Raw genomic sequence first — 21,870 nt, forward strand, 5'->3', positions numbered from 1 at the left:
TGGGGCTAGCCCAGTGCCTGGCACATGGCAGATGCACACTGTTCATCTGATGAATGAATGAATGAAATACCCTCATGAAATGACCTCTGCGGGTGGAGGACAGGTCTAATAAAGTAGCCACGGGCACTATACTTATTTGATCAAAGACGGTCCAAAGCCTGTGAACGACTCACCAGTGAAAACAGAGACAGAGAATACCAGGTCAATTGCAGGGTATGACTATACCTGAGATGACTATATTATTATTATTATTATTCCTGTGTTTATGTACAAATAAATACAGCAAATGCCTGGGATGACTATTATTATTATTCCTGTGTTATTTATGAATATTAATGAAATTCTTCCTGTGTCTGAAAGGCATTCTCATTTTACAAGCTTCCTTGGAAGATAAAGGAATATAAATTCTTTGCCAATGAGGAGTGGAAAGTGGAAATGGTATTGTTCTTGCCTTGCTGATACAGGGGAACGTGGGCTAACACCTGCCCTGTCTCTGCCCTCCTCCCTTAGAGAGTCTCCTGTAGAAGGAAGGATGACATGGAGGTGAGTCGTACCTCTTTCTTCCTAAGTCTTGTTACACACACATCATCTCCTTTGAATCACTCTAAAAACCTTTTGCGGTATGTACGAAGGGCACTGGTATACCTATTGTACAGATGAGGAGAGTGAGGCCAGCACACCTAAGTGAGTCCAGCAAGCAGGCCACCTGCTCATACTTTGTCACACTACCTTCCAAAGAGCCGCAGAATCAGCACAAACAAATATATGTGTAGAAATCAGAGGACTATCAACTGGGACATGATGGCCATGGGGGCCTCGAAAGTCCATGGATTTTGCCAGAATGCAAGACACCTCTTCAAGCCACCAGCCAGGTGAATCGATTCTCTGCTGAGATGTGGCCAAAAAAGAAAAACACGCGTGGATGTTGGCTTGTGTTTTCTGAACACGCTGAGATACAACCTTAAGATGGCCTGCAGGGGAACAGCCAGGAGGTCCTGAAGTGCATGGTCCAGGGTGCCGCCGTGGAGCAACTATAAACCCCCCTCCACTTGGGTGGAGTTAGCAATTATGGAGCAGGAAGAATGCGATGCCGCTGGGTGCCAGGCTGGGGAGCCGGCGACAGGACAAAGGGATTATTCTGCCTCACTGTGAAAATGGCAGTGTTTATTGTTAAAATACGATCAGGAACTAAAGGGGCATGTATGAATCATAAATATTTGCATGCCGTTAATGTCTGGACAAAGGAGTTGCAAGGGCTAAGTTGGGAGGACTTCTTTTCCCATGGAAAACAGTGCCTCGGATTACAGCACATATTTAATTTCGTCTCTTCCATTGCTGATCTGAAATCGTCGTGCCTGCCACGCATAACTCTTTTGTGACCTGAGAGCTAGCTCTACGGGGGCCGAGGGATCAGGATAAGGGCCTGATGTCTCAGAAAAATCACTCATTTAAAACAAATAAAAAAAGCAGGTCCCGGTTGTATTGTTTGTTAGGAGCTCACAGAGCTGCCATCAGCGACTCTGCAGAATTAGGGTCATAGCAACTGACCTTGCCATGACAAGTCATAACCCCTAAAGACTGTCTTATTTCAGGCAATCTTCACTGCACTCCATCCCCTTTGGACAAAGTTTGAATCAGGCTCTGATAGGTCAAGTAACTTGCCCATGGACACACAGCTCTAGGCCAGTGCTCCTTGCCCCCTCCTCTCCCTCAGGGAGGGACATTTGGCAAATTCTGCAGACATTTCTTGTTGTGAGCACCCAGGACTGGGAGGGAGAATGCTCCAGGCTACTGGGTAGAGGCCAGAGATGCCACTAACCATCCCAAAATGCAGTGCATGGCCCCCACCACAAAGAATAATCAACCCTAAACATTTTTGGTGCCCAGGGTGAGACGCTATGCTCCCAGCAGTGAATCTAGGACCGTCCACACAGTAACCACTAGGCCCTACCGCCTGGGGTGGCCACTCATTTGGATATTTAATGAGTCCTCACTCTGTATCAGGCACCAGTCCACTGATATCACACAGGGCTTCTCTAGTTCAGGGTGGAATCTCTTGTGTTTTGAAAATGCATGGAAGGCAGCCTCCTGGGGACTCTTGGGCCCACGTTCATCCTTTCCTGGGTACTGGGGTCTCAGGATCACCGTGCCCCCTCTGTGTGCCTGCCTGCCATAGCTGGTCCTTCACACCTGCAGTCGCCCAGGAACTCCCACGTGGAGAGTTAACTCTTCCCAGTCTCAGAGGATGTGACACACAGCCGACCTCCACGCCGGATGTGGGAGCTGATAACTTGACTGAGGGACACACAGGGGAAGCGGATGGGGCAGGCAAGTTCTGAGCGAGGGTCCCCAGGGCAGAGTAAATGCAACCAACCAACCAGAGTCCACAGTCACAGCAAAGCATAGTCAAGAAATTCCACCCGTATGGATGAACCTAGAGCTTGCTGCATGGAGTGAAGTCAAGTCAGAAAAGCAGTGTATGTGAACACACACATATGGAATTGAGAAAAATGGTGCTTGATGATCCTATTTGCAGGGCAGAATAGAGATGCAGACATAAAGAACGGCCTTGTGGACACAGTGGGGGAAGGAGAGGGTGGGATGAACTGAGAGAGAGGCACTGAAACATATGCATTACCATGAATGAAACAGAGAGCTAGTAGGAAGCTGCTATATAACACACGGAGCTCAACCCAGGGCCCGGGGAAAACCGAGGGGTAGGGTAAGGCGGTGGGAGGGAGGTTCAAGAGAGAGGGGAAATATGCATGTTTATGGCCGATTCTCACGGTTGTGCAGCAGAGACCAATACAACATTGTAAAGCCATTATCCTCCAGTTAAAAAGAAATTATAAAAAAAAAAAAAAGAAAATTCCACCCGTAGGAGACACCACCATGATTCAATGAGAACACCAGAGGACTCTTTTTTCCCCCAGATCTTTTTTTAAGCCATCTTTCCGTGAATCTTCTTGTAGCAAACAAGTGATGGCAGAACCAACACAGAGCTGGTAGGAGAAAGCTCTGGAAGAACCCAGCTCTCTGTCTGCGGGTGTTCCCTGCGAAGCTCTAACCAGGGCTTCCCAGGAATGGACGGAAGTCAGCCTCCGCCCGTCCCTGCCACCCCCCATGCATTTCCCCCAGGTGAGCAAACCGACTCCTTCTCGGTGTCTGTAAGGTATCGGTCAGTGGGGCACACCAGGCCTTGCTTTTAGTGCCTTGTAGTTCAGGTGGACACTGTCCACTCACATCAATTCATGTTCCTGGATGAGTGGCTCTATGGCCCCTGACTGACGCCTGATGGATAGGGGCAGGCACTGAGAAGCCAGCTGTGCACTTTGATTGCTTTTGATAGTCCCCCCTGCACCTGCGTGACATTCCTAAGGGAGAGGCTGAAAGGAGGGGGGCAGTCCTCCAGGAAGAGATGTTCCTGCTGAGCAGCCCCTCCACCTGCAGTCTCTTTTTCCGGCAGTTACATACCTCCCGACCCAGGAGATGCAGAGATGGTGCGGTTCTGTGTGTACAGAACTCTGATATATTTTGATATTTAGAGAAAGACTTTCATATTTAGTGATGTCCTCTACTTTTTAAACTTCTATGAGAACTTTCTGATTTAAGTTTTTCATAAATTTTGTAAAGAGGCAGAAAGCGCTAGGGAAAGAAGAGGAGACATTCTACCACTGATCATGATCGGGGTTTCTGTCTCGATGGCGTGACTAATGCTTTGCACAGTAGGGCTGTCCTGTGCACTGCGGAATGGCCTCTGCTCTCCCACCCTGGGGTGAGAAACAACCAAAAATGCTTGAAGATATTGCCGAATGTGGGGACCCACTGTGGGAGACCACCATGAAAACTGATAAGCAGATACACAGATAAGATCTACCAGCTCTAACCAGCCCTGAGGTTTCAAACAGAGATGGGAAAGGCAGAAAAATCTCTGGACCAACCCAGGGTTGTAGTTACTGGAAACACACCATTTAAAGAGGTGAAAGCTGTGTTAGGATACGAGTTTAAACTGTTTCTCATTCATTATAGACAGATGGACAGACAGTGACTATACTTTGTAAAATGATTTCAAATGAAATCAAGGAAAAACGTCTCTAAAAACCCCAAATCAATGCCTGGAGGAACCTGGAGCATTTCCACCTCCAAACAGGCCCATCCCACCTTGCCTCCTCCGCTGCGACCTGATAAGCACACAGATCACCAACTGTGCTCAAACGCCCATATTCCTGTGCACTGCCTTTGTTCGAGCCAAGGAAGCCTCCTTTGTTTGCATAAGGTGGCTCAGTTAAGGCCACACACCGCCCGCAGGAGGGTGCTGGCCAGACCTCCCGTTCCCCAGACCCAGGAGACTCCTTGGATGGGAGGCTGGGGGTGGGGCTGGGGGTGGAGGAGGCACCGCTCTGCAGACTAGGCTGCACCTACATTCTTTTGAACTGTGGTGTTGGAGAAGACTCTTGAGAGTCCCTTGGACTGCAGGAGAGCCAACCAGTCCATCCTAAAGGAAATCAGTCCTGAATATTCACTGGATGCTGAAGCTGAAGCTCCAATACTTTGGCCACTTGATGCGAAGAACTGACTCACTGGAAAAGACCCTGATGCTGGGAAAGATTGAGGGCAGGAGGAGAAGGGGACGGCAGTTGATGAGATGGTTGGATGGCATCACTGACTCAATGGACATGGGTTTGGGCAAACTCTGGGAGATGGTGATGGGCAGGGAAGCCTGGCATGCTGCAGTCCAAGGGGTCGCTAAGAGTCAGACACGACTGAGCGACTGAACTGAACTGACATCCTTAATGATGCTCTGAAATCTCAAAGTAAAAGTAGAGATTCATCAAAGTTGAGAAATAGATAGGAAATATACCTCCATCTTTGAGAAAACCAGTGTAAGTGGCTCCTACATGAAAGCTTACTCACCAAGGAAACCAGAGGAAACACATTCTGAGTACACTGACAGGATGGCCACAGGGTCTCCTGAAGGAGGTTGTTGGGATCACCTTACGATTTATGGGTCTTCAACAACCTGAAACCCTTGGTGGTGGAGGAAGTTCAGGGACAAAATAGAGTTTCTAAATGGGATGCACTGCCTGATATAGCCAAATAGAGACTGGAACGTGCTAGAATCTCAAATCAGTGCCAGCAACAGGAATGCCATGGAAAGCTTTGTTCTCAACATGGACTAAATAATACATCTCTGTTGAATATGGTACTTGCATCAGGACCAATGACAGAGGGTAAGTGTTGCTGGAAGTCCACTAATGCATGTTCATAAACATAAAAATCTTAAAGAGCAGCAATTCATCCCCCATGCCCTGAGATGGAATTGATAAAACCAGAAACCTTTGAAAGTATTCATTCATAGGCAGCTCATTAAAGCTACAGTGCTCACTTATTAATTTGTGTTAATTGCTTTTGGGGGGCTTCAGATGAGATGTTATTAGTATGGATTTAGTCCTCAAAGATAATTTGGTCCAGGAAGTCTTTTTCAGTGGAAGTACGCACACACACACGTGTACACACACACGTACACACACACACCCCTTGTAACTGCAAGTCTGATAGATCCTTCAAAACTACATAACCCTTCCATACTAACAGTACACGGTTACTCATAAACATCCCCTTTCTGATCTGACAGTGTTTCATAATCACCAACAGAAAGAAAAGAGTCATCAGGCAGTATACCATCTCTCTCTTCAGCAAGTCATTTTTCTTTAAAAATAATAAAGGAAAGGAAACAGAATATGTTCTTCCATGACCAGTCTTCTCCACCCTCTCTCGCCCCTCACCAACCAGCACAAAAGAAAATACAAAACTGATTTATTAGAACCAGTGCAGCACTGAAGCCATTGGCTGGATCGCTGTTTATGTCTATAATGCTTGCTGCTGAAACAGGAAGCTCTAAAAATCACTCAACCATTATTTCTCTCAGAAGCACTTTCTGACTGATAGTCTTCTGTCCCCACCAAAAAGAGCTGCTTCAACCTAAAGCGAGAGGGCTGGCAAGGAAGGGGTTTGCAGGGGCGGGATGGGAGGTGGGCGCGGTGGACAGAGTCCAGCTCCTGCCCATCAACTCTTAAATATCATTCATACAAATAACCTCAACTTAAAAAAGCTGTCTTAACACCATCCACAATGCCTGGCACTTCATAAAATCAGCAAGAAAACCATGAAGAGATCAATTGCGAAGCTGCGTGTTCCAGGCACAAGCATTTTTCAAGAAAGCTCTCCTCCTTGGCCTTTGCCAAGATGCCAAGAAGGACAGGAACTCCTGGGTGGTGGTCAGGGGGGGCTTGTGGGCAGCAACTTGCTTTGAGGAAATGTTGTTACTCTTTTATGGGCAAATGTGAAACAGAATGAGAAAACTGATCTCTAGAGGTGAACTCTGCATCAGATCATGGATACCAGCTTTCAACCTGCCATCAAAAGGTGTTATTTGCTTAGGCTGTCTGAGGCTGCACGTATCAGAGGCTGAGTCTTTTCCTATCCGTGTTTGCCCACCTGGAAGTCTGAAAACAGATTTCAGTGTGTATATTATCATTTTAAAAGGTAGATCTATAGCAATCCAAAAAACCCCAGGGGACGGGGGTGGTAATGGGAGAGGTGATTTAAATACAACCCATGGCTTTTCCTTGTATTCTCTCCAGGAGGTCTGACTGCCAACTCATTATCTTGAATGTTATCCACGAAACAACGCTGGGATTGTCAGATAAATTTTCCTCCCCCTATTATATGAGTCTGTGATAAAACAGAGAATGACTGGGATCCGATGATAATATCGTGAGTCATCCAGACCATTTCTTAGTAATAACCACTCCATAAAGACACATCTCGCTTTGTTTAGAATACCGGTGCACTCTATCCTTCTCTGCGTATACCTCTCCTTCAACCAGTCTTTCACTCATTTGAAAGGCAATCTCCCCATCCTGTTCTCCAAATATAGTCAAATACCTTAAGAATGAAAATGCCTTCAGTAACAAACATTACACAAATGTACAATCACCCTGATTGTGGCAGGGTAAATATTATGTCTGGGAAGTCGTCCACAGCAAGAACGTGAGGAAGGAATTTCATTTTATAAAAGGGTTGAGAAGGGTACTATTTGGAAAGTGGGCAAGATTAAAGTTGCCATGGAGGTCAACATAAACAGAAATTTCCACCCAGAAATTAAACCCGGTCCTAATGGACGGTGGGGGACCATGTGGCCTTGCTGGGCTGGTTGGGAATTCGAGTTGCAGGTTTGTAGCCAGGTGGCCAGGCAGTCACTAGAGAGGAGGTTGCCCCTTTAATGACAAAATAAGCCCTTCTCCTTTGCAAGGGACCATCTGTGTGTATACCTGCTGGCATCTTAAAGGTCTGGACCAGCAGTTTGAATGCGATCTCCTTTCCTAATTATGCAAACTAGGCCCTGGATACAATAAAAGCAGGTGTAACCAAAACAGCACAGGGTGCAAGAAGAATGTCTAATTCATGTGTCCATTTATTTCCTCATTATCTATAACGTGCAGCACCATGCTAGGTTGGCCCTCCACAGTCGAGGTAAAGTTCCAGATTCACAGATTCTTGCCTTGGGGGAGAGCGGGTCCATGGGATCCCCAGAAGTTCCATAAAGGAGCTTCAGCAGCCCTGAAACTGCAACTGTACAAGAAACTGGGTGTGTAAGTGCACACATGCATTTTTTTCCACCCTGGGGAGAAGGCTTTCAAGGATTTTCAAAATGATTCCTGATGTACCGAAAATTAAAAATCTCAGTCTTAGAAAAATCAGAAGGAAATCCGCAGTGGATTCTCTTCCCCCATTTACGATACGATAGATAATGCGGTCTGGTAGATTTCTTCTTTGGTTCTAAAATGAATTAACTAAGGCCCTATTCCCTGATTGATCGATTCCTTTCCAACTGAGTAAGTACTCCAAGAGGGGCGGAAGCACTCACGGATTTCACTGCTAAAATTTCTCCAGCGTCTCTCAACTGCAGCCATGATACAATTTCTTATAACTGAAAACATCTGTAGCACCCGCTTCAACGGTGGATGGAAGCTCTGTGAGCTGCTGCTAATGAACGTCACCAAAGAAGAGTTCCCCCTGATCCTGAACTTGGATTTTTCTGGAGGTAAGGGATAGTCCCCAGGACACGTGTTTAGGTGTGAATGGTTCTGAATAACAACCCCCTCTCCTGGGATCTGCTATCTCGCCTTCCATTGTAAAGGAATCGTGGATCTATATGGTGATACTGAATCAAAGGGAGAAAATTCCCAGGGTGAGATAGCCCTGAAGGAGAGATTTAAGTTGTCAGGGACAGAAAAGAAAGGAAGGAGGAAGGCCCAGACTGCTGCAGCCTTCACCAGTATTTTCTAGGGGCCAGTGTTGTCAGCAAGGCCTTCAAAGCCGGATGGGCAGGTTTTCCCAGTTGCAGGCTGAACCCGAGGTTAGGAACAGCGATCCTGGACATGAGCCAGCGCCCAGGCAGATCGGTTTTGTGGAACAGAGAAAAACCCTTCCACGTTCCACCTCTGACAATTTCTAGGAGCTTGTACAATCCCGAGGGACTGAAGGCTGAGAAGATAAAAGGGAGTTTCTTTTTCTACCCTTTATTTAGAATGGAGTATCAGGCCACTTTGAGAAAACTCATCAGACCCCTGGCTTTGGACAGAACGGGAAACTGGCATTGAAACGTTCGGATGAGCCAGCAGCCAGGACCTTCCCGGCCCCAGTGTGCTGTGTTGATGCCAGTGTCGTATTTTCAGACACATTTTCAACACCAGAAAACGAAATAGGGGATAGTCTTAAGATCACTTAATAAAACATTAAGAAACTTTTAAAAGGACGAGATTCCGCAAGGGAGATTAAGGCTAATTGTTAAAATGAGGGAAAGTCATCTGCTCCCTTCATAATGAGAAGCAAATTGCAAAAAACGAAAAAGAAAAAACCTGGCAGGCGCTGATGTTGACACTCAAGATTTGAAAGAGTAAAATAAAGTTGTATTTTACGACTATGGAGAGAAATTATCAGTCAGAGTCAAACTGGGCCTTTTGACAGCTCATTTTGTCTCGCAGTACTTAACCAAAAAAAAAAAAAAAAAATCACTCAAGACCAACAATACACACGGTAACTAATTGGGTACAACATTTATTTTGGGGTTCCCCTGTTTTGGATTGCTTATTAGCACACATGGGAAGCAGAGCCTGGTCAAAACAGATACTGTTCATGTTTGCAGCATTTCAATTAAGTGTCTCATTCCACACCATCAGAAGACAGCCCAGCCTTGGTTGCAGCTATTCCACTCTGCAGACGCAAAGGCATCCTGGCACTAATCAGGCACCCAAACGCAAACAATCCACACCTTGGGGAAACAGTTCACTGTTCCCCAAGTCAACACAAGCTCCTCTTAGTCACCCACTCAAGACAGACACGGCCAGCGAGGGATGAGAAACGCCAGCACAGAAAGCAGGCTGCTTTCAGCATGTCCTTCTTTATCATCACCAACCTCTTGGCCCTTGCTGGAAGGCCACTTACTGCACTTCTTAGGGGAAACTGTCATGGACCACTAAAGAGTTCCCAGAACTTCCGTAACCAAAACTCGACCCATAGACCTACACAGATGCACACGATGTAATACTACTTCCTCTGGAAACACAACCCAGTGATCTCAGCTATGGCTTCTTAGGAACAGAAATCCATAGGAACTGAATTGAGATGGTTACTGGACCAGACGGTCGGGCCTTTGTTTTTTATTGGCTTCTCACCCACTCTGCCAGCTATTCATCTGAAACCTCCGAGATGTTTTCTAAACATGTGTCTCTGAATCACAATGGGAATTCCATTTACTGAAAGGTGAGGACTTTTAATGTAACAAGTGAACCCATAGACTAACTTGTGCCTTTATAACATCATTCATGCTTTCAATAAGCGGATGTAATTTTCTTGGCCTTAGCCTACTATTAACATAGTGCTATAAAGAAACATTTTCAACCATGTTATAAGTTTAAAAATTTTTTCTCCACCTATGATTCTGTTTTGAAAATTCCCCAGACAGCTAGGATAATACAAACACAACAGCCAAAAAAAGCAACTTGCCTTTACTCCCTTTCCTCTCTGACTAATCAAATTCCCCAAGAACACAGATTTTCAAATGCCTTTATAAAGACTAATGATTACTCTTCTGTTAATGTCTGTTGGTTGTACTTTTACTTTTTTTCAATACGAGTCATCTCCTGTTATTTAGGTATTTTCTATGTCATCTTTTTATCATACTCAAAATAACTTTTATTCATAAGCTTATTCAACACTGCATCACAAAAATGCGATTTTCAAAACAAACTATCTTACCTCCTTCAAGTAGACAAATAGTACTTACTGCTATTTATAAAACAGGACCAAGATTCTTACAATATAAAGAAAACACAATATTTGAAAATGATTGGAAACCAGAGGAGATTGCAACAAGCCAAGATTTCGCTTTCTGGTTGAATACTTTGATAACATGTATGGAGAAAGAAAACTACACATAGAAATGCATTGATATAGCAATTTCTTGGGAGAGTTCAATCTTTGGTATTATTAGTACCTAAAATATTAACTGGGCCCAGTCCCTCCCTACAAACAATAATAAGCCATCCAAATTATATATAGGAAAGTCACGTTACCGAATCAGAATGTTACTAACACTATTTCTTCATATTTCACCATAAAAAGTGCTTCCTTGAAACATATTGCAATAATCATCTACTATATAACCCTTAAAATTACTAGAAGTGATCATTTAAAACTAGGTCACATATAGCACATGGACTAGAAGTTAAAGGCTTCCAGTAAAGAGATTTCTGAAAATCATCAAAGAGTTACATAAGACAACCCCAGTCATATAATCTTAGCTTCCATGATGGTATGTTTAATATTTTTATATTTTAGTAAAGATCTGAGAGGTTTTCTTGGAGTTTGTGATTCATGTCTTATCTGCTTCAAATCAGTCTTAAACCAATTCAATAACAGAAAGCAATAATGTAAAGCCAGATTCTGTTAGAAACATTAAATATTAAACAACAAGGTTGATGTAGCAACAATAATGGGAAGAAATGACTATGCTTCTAGGGAATCCCATCACAGAAACTTCTAGATGTTTTGAAATCTGGGTTTGTTGCCATGTAAATACTGGGTGTTTCAAGTTCAGTTCTGACAGATACATACCTCTTCCACTCCGGCCGACAAACCTGAGGTCATTGAATCTCGCAACTTGATTTTTCATGGCCGCGGTTGCATTTCTCAGTTCGGCTGAGTAGTTTTCATCATTGCCTGCCATCACGGTCACCAGAGTGCCATCTGGAACATCCCCCAGAGCCACCACCTAAACACCCATCAAGGGACAAACACAGATATCAGGCATGTTAGAAACTTTAACGTCATTTGTGTAACTGTTCTAAAACTGAATGGATATTGTGATGCTTTTTAGTTTGCAAAGGAATAGCAAACTAAATCATAACTTATACCATAAATTAAAACAACAGAAAAGCTATTAATGGGAAGATTTACTTTAAATTCCACTATGTAAAATTATGGGCTCCCTTTGTGGCTCAGATGGTAAAGAATCTGCCTGCAATGCAGGAGACCCAGGTTTGATCCCCGAGTGGGGAAGATCCCATGGAGAAGGGAATGGCAACCCACTCCAGTATTCTTGCCTGCAGGATTCCACAGACAGAGGAGCCTGGAGGACTACAGTCTATGTGGTCGCAAAGAGTTGGACACAACTACGTGACTAAGTACACATGCGCGCGCACACACACATGTGTAAAATTATAGATATTAAAATCATAAAACATTCACCTAATAAAGCCACATAAAGTCACACGACACGGCTGGAATAAGGCTCACTATAGCAAGGGACTTGAAAAGCTATGGCTTCTCATGAATACAATCATCTCTTCTTAATTCTTCATATTTGAGAAACACAATGTCTTGTTTTTTTGTCAGTTTATAACCTAACCCATTTTTCATTTGCCCAGACCTCCACCAATAGGCCTAAGAGGGTTCATTTTGCCTTTGAGGTGTTTAAACTTCTGCTAAAATTAAATCTGATTGCTACCACTGAATTGCTGACTATTCGTGAATGACTTACGCTCTCCCTTCACAATTAGTTCATCCTTATTGTCCCTACTTGATTCTATGATCTTGCTTTTCATTAGCACTGAATTGCGGTATGCAAGAGAAAAAAATCAGAAACATACCCTTGGCTTAATACTAACGACAAAATCATTAGACCTGAGAGAAGAGGGGTGCTCATTTTGATGTGCTGCTCTGATTTCAGAGCAAAATTTCAACACATTTTTATTCTGTGAGTCCCAGAGATGTCTTAACGTGGACCTGATAGATGACTGAGATTTTTTCCAAACCCAGATGGTGAAGAAGAATTCCTTCAGTGTACCTGAATGGAAATGGATTTCCTATCAGGACTATTAAAGTAAACTAGTAAGTAAATATTTTGACACTTAGGTGATTTTTTAAAAAGCAGGAATTCTAAGGCAAAACGCATGGCTTCATGTAGGAGTGTCCATTTCTTGGTCATCATTTGATCCTTCTAAAAACTATTTTCTTGTTCAAAACTATTTCCACTGTTTGGATTTTTTAAAATGGTCATAGAATTTCAAATCAAAACAAGTTCTACTCGTGATCACCATCTCCTATCACTTGCAATACCCCTGATTGGTATTTTCTCAGTCACTAGTGAAATGTGTGCTCATCATTCCAATTTTATAAATGTTTTGGGGGTTTATTTTATATTTTTTAAACTTATTACAATAGGGGATCGGGATGGGGAATACGTGTAACTATATGGCTGATTCATGTCAATGTATGACAAAACCCACTGAAATGTTGTGAAGTGCTTGGCCTCCAACTAATAAAATAATATTAAAAAAAAAACACTTATTACAATAAATTTATAACAAAAATAAAGTATTCCTCAACCCAATGTCCATAAACTGATAATGGACTTTAAAACTGTGATAGATGCATACAATTGATATTATCTCATCACAAAAGGGAATAAAGTTCTGATGCTACAACACAGATAAACCTTTGAAACAGTATATTAAGTGAAAGAAGCCATTCACAAGAGGTTCACACATTGTATGATTCCATTTATATGAATAATCTAAAATATGCACATCCACAGAGATAGAAAATAGATGACCGGTTGTCAGGGGCTGAGGGAGGGAGGAATTAGGAGTGATTGCTCATGGGTATAGGGTTTTATTTTTGAGTTGTGTTAATAAAGCATTCCACAGTGGTTATTCCTCCTCCTGTTTTCCACTTCCCTATTTTTACCTAATATTTGATACATAATTTTTGCAGGGGTAACACCTATTTTTCAGTCTTATTTTTCTGTCTGCATATAAGGCTGCCATAGACCCCTTGTATGATAGAAAAGCCACGTTTCTCCAAATTCTCATCTTCATTGCCTGCTTAGTCATCGCCCTTTCTCGTGTCATCTAGTTGACCATTTATTCCTTTTATTTCCTAGGGTGCTTCAGCTGTTGGAATCTAAGGACTATGACGGGGAAATTGAACCAACTCACTATAAGAGGTAGTCATCCTTCCGACCCCAGGACTGTACCAGAAGACTCCATTCTTATAGCAATAGGCAGGCATGTTCCTCACCTATTTTATCCAACTTGCACTCTTATCTTTCTTTCCAGTCCTTTCCATCCAAATGTTGGATGTGTTTTCTATAAAGGAAATTTAAAAGCACAGCTATTTCTTCCCCAAGCACCCTCTAATTAGGTAGTTAGAGCCCATTATAAGTATGTTTGTTGCTCTTAAATTAAGAGCAGTAATATGACAATTCCCTTTTGTTTCAAAACCATTATTGAAATAAATCTCCTTGATCAGTTATGTAGTTACTGTTATCATTTTTTCTGTTGCCATGAAATAGACTTGCTTTATTCTGCTCTTTTCAAGTCTCTTAAAAATCCACCCCCAGTCTGTTCCCCCCCCCCCCAACTGTTTTCACTTCCCTCTGTAAAATTAGCTCACAATGTTGAAATGTCCTCCTTGAAAACATATTTTTACTTCCTCATCCCCATCTCCCTGTGATGACCTGGCGTCTCTGTTTTAATTCCACATTCAGTAAGTAAGTATACAGGGACCGGATCAACTGCATGGCTTTCAAACTGAATAACTCATTGTTGGTTAAAAAGTCTAAAATAAATAAATCTTGTTTTATAACTACCAAAATGTATTCTAAATCACCTTCCTCCCACTGGCCCCTCTCACAGTGCTCCATGTCTGTGCCTCACTCATCTTTTCAAAATGATCGTCATCAGTAATGTGGCAAATTCATGAGGCAGTCACCAAACAGAAATAGAGAGTAAAATCATCACGGTGGCTAAACAAGAAAAAGTTGTTGATGCTGGAATTTAAGACTAAAGAAATTAGGAGTTTAACTCCCTTTCCCATTTTTCAAACTGAAGTGGGAGTCCAAGATATTTCGGGGCTCAAAGATCATTTACTTGGCCTTTTATAGATTTTTCTTGGTGAGGAGGAGGGAAAGAATTAAATCCAGGAAAATTACATTAATAAAGAATATCATCTAATTGTTAGCTAGCATTCTTAGGCTAGAAAAATATTTTTAACTTAAAAACTAACATTTCTGCTAATTTGATATAGATTTTATCACTGATAGGCAATATGCAGAGAATTTTTTTTAAAAATCTAACTTCAAACAGAATAAAAGAAACAGCTGGAATGAAAAGCTATAAACAATAGGTAAGGAAACACAAACGTTTACATTTTAACACAGACCAAACAGACAAGAAGAGACTTGTTGGCCAAAGGATATCTCATTTTTTTTTTTTTTAACTTCTCTGTTTTTAAAGTATCAGGAAGTTGGGCAAAATATCAAGCCTCTTCTATATTACAGAACCTCCCCACACTGCTCTTGGTCAGCCTGTTCACGGCTGAAACTGGCATTTTAAACCAACTCTAGTTAGGCTGAAATTATAGTCACAATTCATTTATTTCAAATTCCTTAAATTTCAAGTATTTTAAAGAAAGCTGTGGGGTGGAACTTAGCATTCAGTTGAGATGACATTTACTGCATAGCTAGGAGATCATGATCTCACCGACAGAAACGTTACTTCTTTCTTTCTTATGAAAAGCATATTACTATCAGCGGCCAAGGCCTCTCAACTTGCTGAAGGCATGTTTATGCCTTCAGACTCTGGTGTACCAGGACCTAAATAAACTTTAATATTACAGTCTTACAAAACATATCCTAAGTCATCCAAACAGCTTTTTAACTGCTTCGATAACTAATAAGTAACAGGTAGCAAATTTAAGACTTTTCTCTGTGGTAAAATAGGGATCTCTCCTAGGCTAAAAAATAAAGGCAATTTCACCAGAGACACGGGGGCGTTGGGGATATTTTAGGGCCCAGGATAAGCAATTAGGATGGTTTTCATCTATTTTAAGGAAAACGCACACCTTTAAATCTCCTTTTACTTTTAAAGATTAAAGCAGAGGACTTACACATATTCAGAAGATGCCTAAAGAATCATTTCAGTGCTCCTTCTCATCAATACCGGCACACTTTATCATGGTTTTGCATTTTCTCCTCCTTAGTATGAGGGATCTTAGTAATTCTTTAGCGCTTACCTTCTTAAAGAGGTTGTCTGGGGCTTACGTAAAATCCAAATTCTAAAGTAGTAATTTCTATAGAAAGTGCTTGGGAGGCAGGTAGTGCAAGATGAGTACAGAGTGGAGTCAGGGGCACAAAAGTTTAGCTTGCTTTATTCCTAATCTTTGTGCTTGTTCCCTCACTGGTAGTTTTGCCTGCTCCTTCCGTTAGGCGGTGAGCAGGTCTCCTTTAGAAAGAGGCCCCTCTTCCTGGGGACTGGAGTGGCGACAGATTGTTCACCAAGCGGTCTGATTCCTCTACCGTCCTTTCCTTCGACCCAAAGTTCTCAAGACCCACTTGAACTTTTTTCAAGAGGTATGTACCTTGATCTTGAACCTAGAAACTATCACTCAGTAAAACAGATCTTTTTAAAACAGTGAATTGTCAAAAGTCATTTTAAAAAGGAAACCTCTAGGGTTTTTAAGATTTCTGCTAAAGGGAATTCCCTGATGGCTCAGGAAAGCAATTTATGTGATTTTTTTTTCTTTTTTTCCATTCTTTTAGAAGGAAATACTTTCATGGGGTGGCTTGGGAAATGACCTGGCTCTAACTCCTTCAGATTCTTTCTTAATCAGTTAGTAATTGGGGTGTGGGTTCCCTAACCGAGGAGGAGAGAGGCAGAGGAGACTATGAGTTAGCCCAAAGGAAGCCACAGATCTCTGAGAACCCACACTCCCTTGGTGTGTCCGGGGCACCGGGTTTAAAGGACCCTCAGGTTGATTATCAGCCTGTTTCCTCCCCTCTGCACTTATCTGCAAGTGACCCAGGGCCCATCCCTGTCAGAGCCGGTCTGCCCGCTGAGTCTGTTTATATACAGGGATTAGAGTGATTTAAAATTGAAATGGGCTCCCAACCCAAATCTACAGAGGTGGAGGAAGAGACAGGCAAGAGCCCAGCAGCTGCTCAGACTCATCCTCCTTTCTATCCTCCTCAAAAACTTTTCTTTCAGAAAATTGAAGCAATTCTATACAGGCTGCCAACTGCACTTCTTGTTTGTTTTAAAAACCATAATCTAAGTTTGGAAGGTGTCTAAAGCTTAAAAAAAAAGAATTCCGATAGTTAACTTGTATTTTAAAAAGTGAACATTTATTCATTGTAACTAGTTAAAAATCCATCCCAGGCTTGGAATCATAAAAAACTTTAATCTCCCCTTAAAGAGGACAATTATGTAGCCAGATTAAAAAAACAACAACAAAAAAAGTAGCTGATCTTTATAGCTTCCACCCCCCACCCCTTGCCTGCCTTAGCCCCTTTAAAAGAACAGGAAATGACAGCACTGATTGTATTTAAAAAGCTGCCCCTTCTTCAACCCACCCAAGACAGAAGAACTGAATCCCTACCGCCGAAATGAAACGTCTTCTGTTTGCTGCCAGGGGTGGTGGGACGGTTGTTTAAAAACGCCCGGGGTTGTTTATACAGCCCCTTTGAAGGCCAAGGTTTTTCAAAACAGCTGAAAGCTAGCGCAAGATGAGGGGTGAAAAGTGAACGCGGACCTCTGAAGCTAAAAGGCTGAAGTTTCCCGGTCCACGTCGCCGCCCCCCTCCCCTCAAACAGCAAAGCAGGCGGATGAAACCCCCAGGCTCACGGCAGCCCGCCTTGCCTCCTTTCGCTGACCCGGGGCTTCAAGCTAGGAGAGCCGGCGATAATGTTCAGGAGGGTTCCCGGAAAAGAAACAGGATTCGCTACTTGCGGCTTCTGGCAGGAATAGGCTAGAAGCTCAAAACAAAACAAACAAACAAAAAACACTCCTCCGAAAACTTTTGCAAGCTTAACAGAGTCCGCAGTGGACTTTGAACTTGCTAATTCCTACAGTGCTGTTAAAGGGGGGGTGGATGTGGGGAAAAGCCCTGAGAGTTTTCCTGGTCTAGTTTCTTCTTCTGGACCCAAAGGTATATCAGAGTATCTCGATTTTATTTCCTGAAGCCTTCTTCAGAAGGGCTTGGTTGTCAAGTAGGGAGTAGACAGACTGGGTTCCGGCCGGGTTATCACTTTTCCTACTTTGGATCAAAGCGAAGGACCGCTGCCCGGGGGAGGAGGTCCCGCCGGCTCCATGGACGTCTTTGGGGTGGGGGGCACTCTGATTTTTTTCAACCATCCCCCGGAGGCCGCGGCGGCCGACTGAGGCGGGCCCCTCCACCTCCGCTCCCCCCCACCCCCGACCCCGGCCGGGACCCACCAAGGGTCGCCACGGCAACGCAGCATCCCCCTTGTGCGGAGCGCAGAGGGATGGACCACGGGCCTCCGCGCCGGCCCCTTTCTAGAAGCCGGCCCCGCCTGCCCGGCCGCGGCCCTCCCCGATCGCCCAGGCGATCGACCGGCCTCTGCGTGCCCTCCCGCCACCCGCTCCGTCCCGAGTTACCTTGAAAGCGATGGGCAGGGTCTTGTTGCAGCGCCAGTGCGTGGGCAGCACGGAGCAGAGGAAGTTGGGGCTGTCGGTGCGCACCAGCTCGCCGGGGTGGTCGGCCAACACCTCCACCATGCTGCGGTCGCCGCTCCTCAGCTTGCCGGCCAGGGCGGCGCCGGCGTCCGGGGCGCCCAGCGGCAGCGCCTCGCTCATCTTGCCTGGGCTCAGCGCGGTGGAAGGCGGCGTGAAGCGGCGGCTCGTGCTGGCATCTACGGGGATACGCATCACAACAAGCCGATTGAGTTAGGACCCTGCAAACAGCTCCTACCAGACGGCGACAGGAGCGCGGATCTTCAGCTAGCAGCTCCCGGAAGACCAACATACAAGTTCAGGGGCCTTTATTGATGCAAGGTGGCTGGGGGAGAGGGGGAGACTAAGTTATGAACAGTCCAGGAAGGCGGAAAAAGTTCTAGTTCTGACGATCGGCCTCAGCTCAGACCTGGGCACCGACCGCTTAGTGCTTTAAAAAGTGGGCGACCAGAATCCAAAGTCAAGTGCCAAGGGACCCTATCTTCTTCCGAGTCTTGCTTTTGGAGAGTTTGCAGTTTCAATCTTTGGCTGTTACAGAAGTTCCCGGAGGCAAAATTTCCCACACACTTCCTAAACTATTTATGCGGAGAGCAGAAGGACCAGCAAATACGGGATTTGGAAGTTCCAGTAGTTAATTGCCTGTCAGTTCTTTTTCCTCCCCCCCAAGGTGAGTTTTGTCTAAAGTCCAAACACAAAAGAAAATACACGAGTGTCTTCAAATACGGCGCCACTTTTTATTCATGCAAAACTGGCTTCGGTCCTCAAAAGCGAGAGCTGAGACTTCCAAAAGGTCCTGCTTCTAATGTATGTGCACATATATATAAACATATACATATGCTCTACTTCATAAAATATTTACAATACAATCTATAGAGAATTTAAACACAACAGAAACCCATTAATGTTCGCTGCAGGGTTTTTTTTTTTTTCTTCTCTAAGTAGCCTTGAGAATCAGCTTCAGTAGTTGAAGGGCTGGGCGAGAAGGACTTGTCATGTTTTCAATAAATTCTGGCAAAATGTTCAGTTCAGAAAATTCAAGCTTTATCAAAGAAAAAGCTAATTAAAAAAAAAAAAAGTCCAAGTCGATGACACTCAGGGTTCAGCTCTCCACATCTGAGAACTCGGGTTTGGGGATGTTGGTTAAGTTTGTGGCTGATCCTGTGGTTTGGTGGGAGGTGAGCTGCAGCGGAGTCAGACGCACGCAGGCACGCACTCTTCGGAAGCCAGCCGCCGTCTACATCGACTGCGGTGAGTCAGCCCCGACTCGGGCAGTAGCGAGACGAGCTTCCTCCAACGTCGCCCCAGCGCCGGCCGGGTGAACTGCCCGGACGCGCCAATTTACCCACACTCACCGCGGAACCGCAGCAGGTGGAGCGAGCCCTGGCGAGAAAGGCTCCGCAGCGCAGATCGCAACAGACGGGGCGGCTCGAGTTACACAAGCACGCACACCCTGCCACGCACACGCGCCACTTCACCACTCGCCACGAAGCCCGGCGCACTCTCTCCTGCTGTTGTCAAAAGACACAACCGGAGAAAAGTTCACACCCAGGAAAGAAATGGAACCATCCAGCCAAGAAACCAGTTCATTCAAAAGTAGGAAAAGGCAAACAACAACAACAAAAAACCCCCACACAAAAATAAAAATTGAAGTTCCAACGCGGTTCTAGGAAAAACGGCAAAGATTGACTTTTCTTCTGGCGTCCCCAGTATCCCCAGCAAGAGGTGCCTGCCGGCGCAGGGCCGGGCAGCGTGGTGCCCTGGCTGGGTCCGGCCGCGGGGCGCTCGTCCCGCCTGCGCCCGCTGGCTCTATGAATGAGAGTGCCTGGAAATGAACGTGCTTTTACTGTAAGCCCGGCCCGAGGAATTCCATTCCCTCAGCTCGTTTGCATAGGGGCGGCCGCCGGCCAATCACAGGCCTTTCCGGTATCAGGCAGGGCGCGGCTCGGTGCCGCGGGCTCCTGGAATTGGCCCGCGCGCCCCCGCCGCGCGCTACTGTACGCGGCCGGGGTGGAGAGTCCACCGCTGCTGCGGTGGCCACGCCGCGCTCCCCGCATCCACATCCCCGCACGCACTCGCTCCCACGCTCGCTCGAGACCCCCATCCCGGTGCGGACGGCGGCTCTACGGCTTTGCACACCCGCGGGCTTGCGCGGCCGGCAGTCCGACCGCCCCGGGGGTCTGCCGTGAGCGGCCGCGCCAGGGGCGGCCGTGGTTCGGAGACCCAGGAGGTGGAGCAGAAGGCCGGTCGGCCTGGGGAGGACTGGGGCCGCGCGCTGAGCCCCGAATGGTCCGGGCTCAGAGATCTGCCGGAGGTCGGGCCGCGCGCTGATCCCCCAATGGTCCGGGTTCAGAGATCTGCCGGAGGGAAGCGTCCCGCGAGTCATGGAGATAGATGAAGCGGCCGCCGCTAGGCTCCCAAGACCCGGGGGCCGGACGGCCCTGGCGGCCCCAAGGCCTCCGCTTTCCCGGCGTGGATGGGATTCGGCCGCGAGGGGGCCGGGAAGGGCCGAGGGCCCAGCCCGGGGAGCCGCTCGGCGCCGGTTGGCAGCCGCGGCAAAGTGACGCTGATTCATTTAGTGAGGCCAGACGGTGGTCGGTCTCCACGACCTGCTTTTTCTGTGTTTTCTCTCTGGGTTTGTTTTCTTGGTGTTTTTTGGTGTGTCTTGACGCGGCGCGCCTCGCTCAGGTGGAGTTGAGCTTAGCGGCCAGCGAAGGAGTTCGGTAGTTCGGAAAAGACCCCCAAAGAACAAGCGACTGGAAAGAAAGTGGAAAGCCTCCGGGCGGAGTTCCGCCGCAGGGCCCAGGTCGTTCGCGCCCCGCACCCACCTCCGGCTCCCCGGAAACGGCCCCCCGGCTCCGCTCCCCGCCCCGCGCGCGCGCGCGCGCCAGCCGCCCCGGGAGCTGAAGCCACCCCGGCTCTGCGAGCGGGCGGGAACATTCCCCCCGCTCCCGTCCCCGCGGCGCCGCGGGCATTTTCGCGGAGCTTAGAGGGGCCCCGCCCCCCCCAACCACCAGGCGGCGGGGCTGCTCCCCCAACCTCGCGGAGCCCACCGGGTTCCTCCCTCGGGGGGAGGGCGCTCATCCACTCTCCCCCCTCTCCTGGCACGGAGCCCTCCACGTCGACTTCGCCCTGGGCGGGGTCCTTCGCCGCCCCCCCGGGGTGAGGGACCCTCCCTTACTACCCCCCGCCTTGGTTCCCCCTGCTGACGCGCGATTTGGGGGTGCCGGAGCGCTGCCGCTGCCGCTGCTGCTCCGGCCTCCCCAAGGGGCCTGCCAGCGGCGGGGGCCGTGACGGGCCAGCCCGCGGAGGCCTTTCCGGGCGCCGCGGCCCCTTCCCTCGCCCCAGGTCGGGAGAGGCCGGACGGCTCGGCGCGGGCGCCAGGGGGCAGCAGGCGCCCGGCGGCCGGCCCGCACGCCGGGGAACGCCCTCGACGGCGCGGCTATCGCGCCGTCCTTCTGGCGCGGCCTTTGGGTCTCCGGTAGGAACTTCAGCTGGGGAAGAAGCGAAAGGAGAAACGGCGGCCGGATTCTGCCTGCACAGCCCCATTCGGTCTCCCGCCCGGCTATCCGAGCGGCCCGGAGGGCAGTAGGGGAACCTTCGGGCAGGGGTCCCGGCTGTCCCGACTCGCGCGCATCGGGGTCTTTTTCTCCCGAAATCCCTTGGCCGTCCCCTCCGTCGGCTGGTCCCAGCCGTAGGGGCTGCGGGCATCCCGGGCGCCCTGTGGCCCGGCCCCCTCCTTCTGGCCCCGCATCTCGCCTGGTGCGCCCGTCCC

The 21,870-nt window shown here is 46.8% G+C and overlaps 1 protein-coding gene across 4 annotated transcripts in view; it reads right to left on the reverse strand.

Annotated features, from left to right (window-relative positions):
* Positions 1-21,870, reverse strand: part of RUNX1 (RUNX family transcription factor 1) — a 265,928-nt gene that overhangs the window by 78,924 nt on the left and 165,134 nt on the right. For all 4 annotated transcript variants that reach the window (XM_065942317.1, XM_065942319.1, XM_065942318.1 and 1 more), the window contains 2 exons: positions 18,024-18,277; positions 11,182-11,338 (listed from right to left, as the gene is read on the reverse strand). In XM_065942317.1, the coding sequence (XP_065798389.1) occupies positions 11,182-11,338; positions 18,024-18,277 (411 nt within the window). The remainder of the gene's footprint in view (positions 1-11,181; positions 11,339-18,023; positions 18,278-21,870) is intronic.

Source organism: Muntiacus reevesi, chromosome 8, assembly GCF_963930625.1.
Source record: "Muntiacus reevesi chromosome 8, mMunRee1.1, whole genome shotgun sequence".
NCBI lineage: Eukaryota > Metazoa > Chordata > Mammalia > Artiodactyla > Cervidae > Muntiacus > Muntiacus reevesi.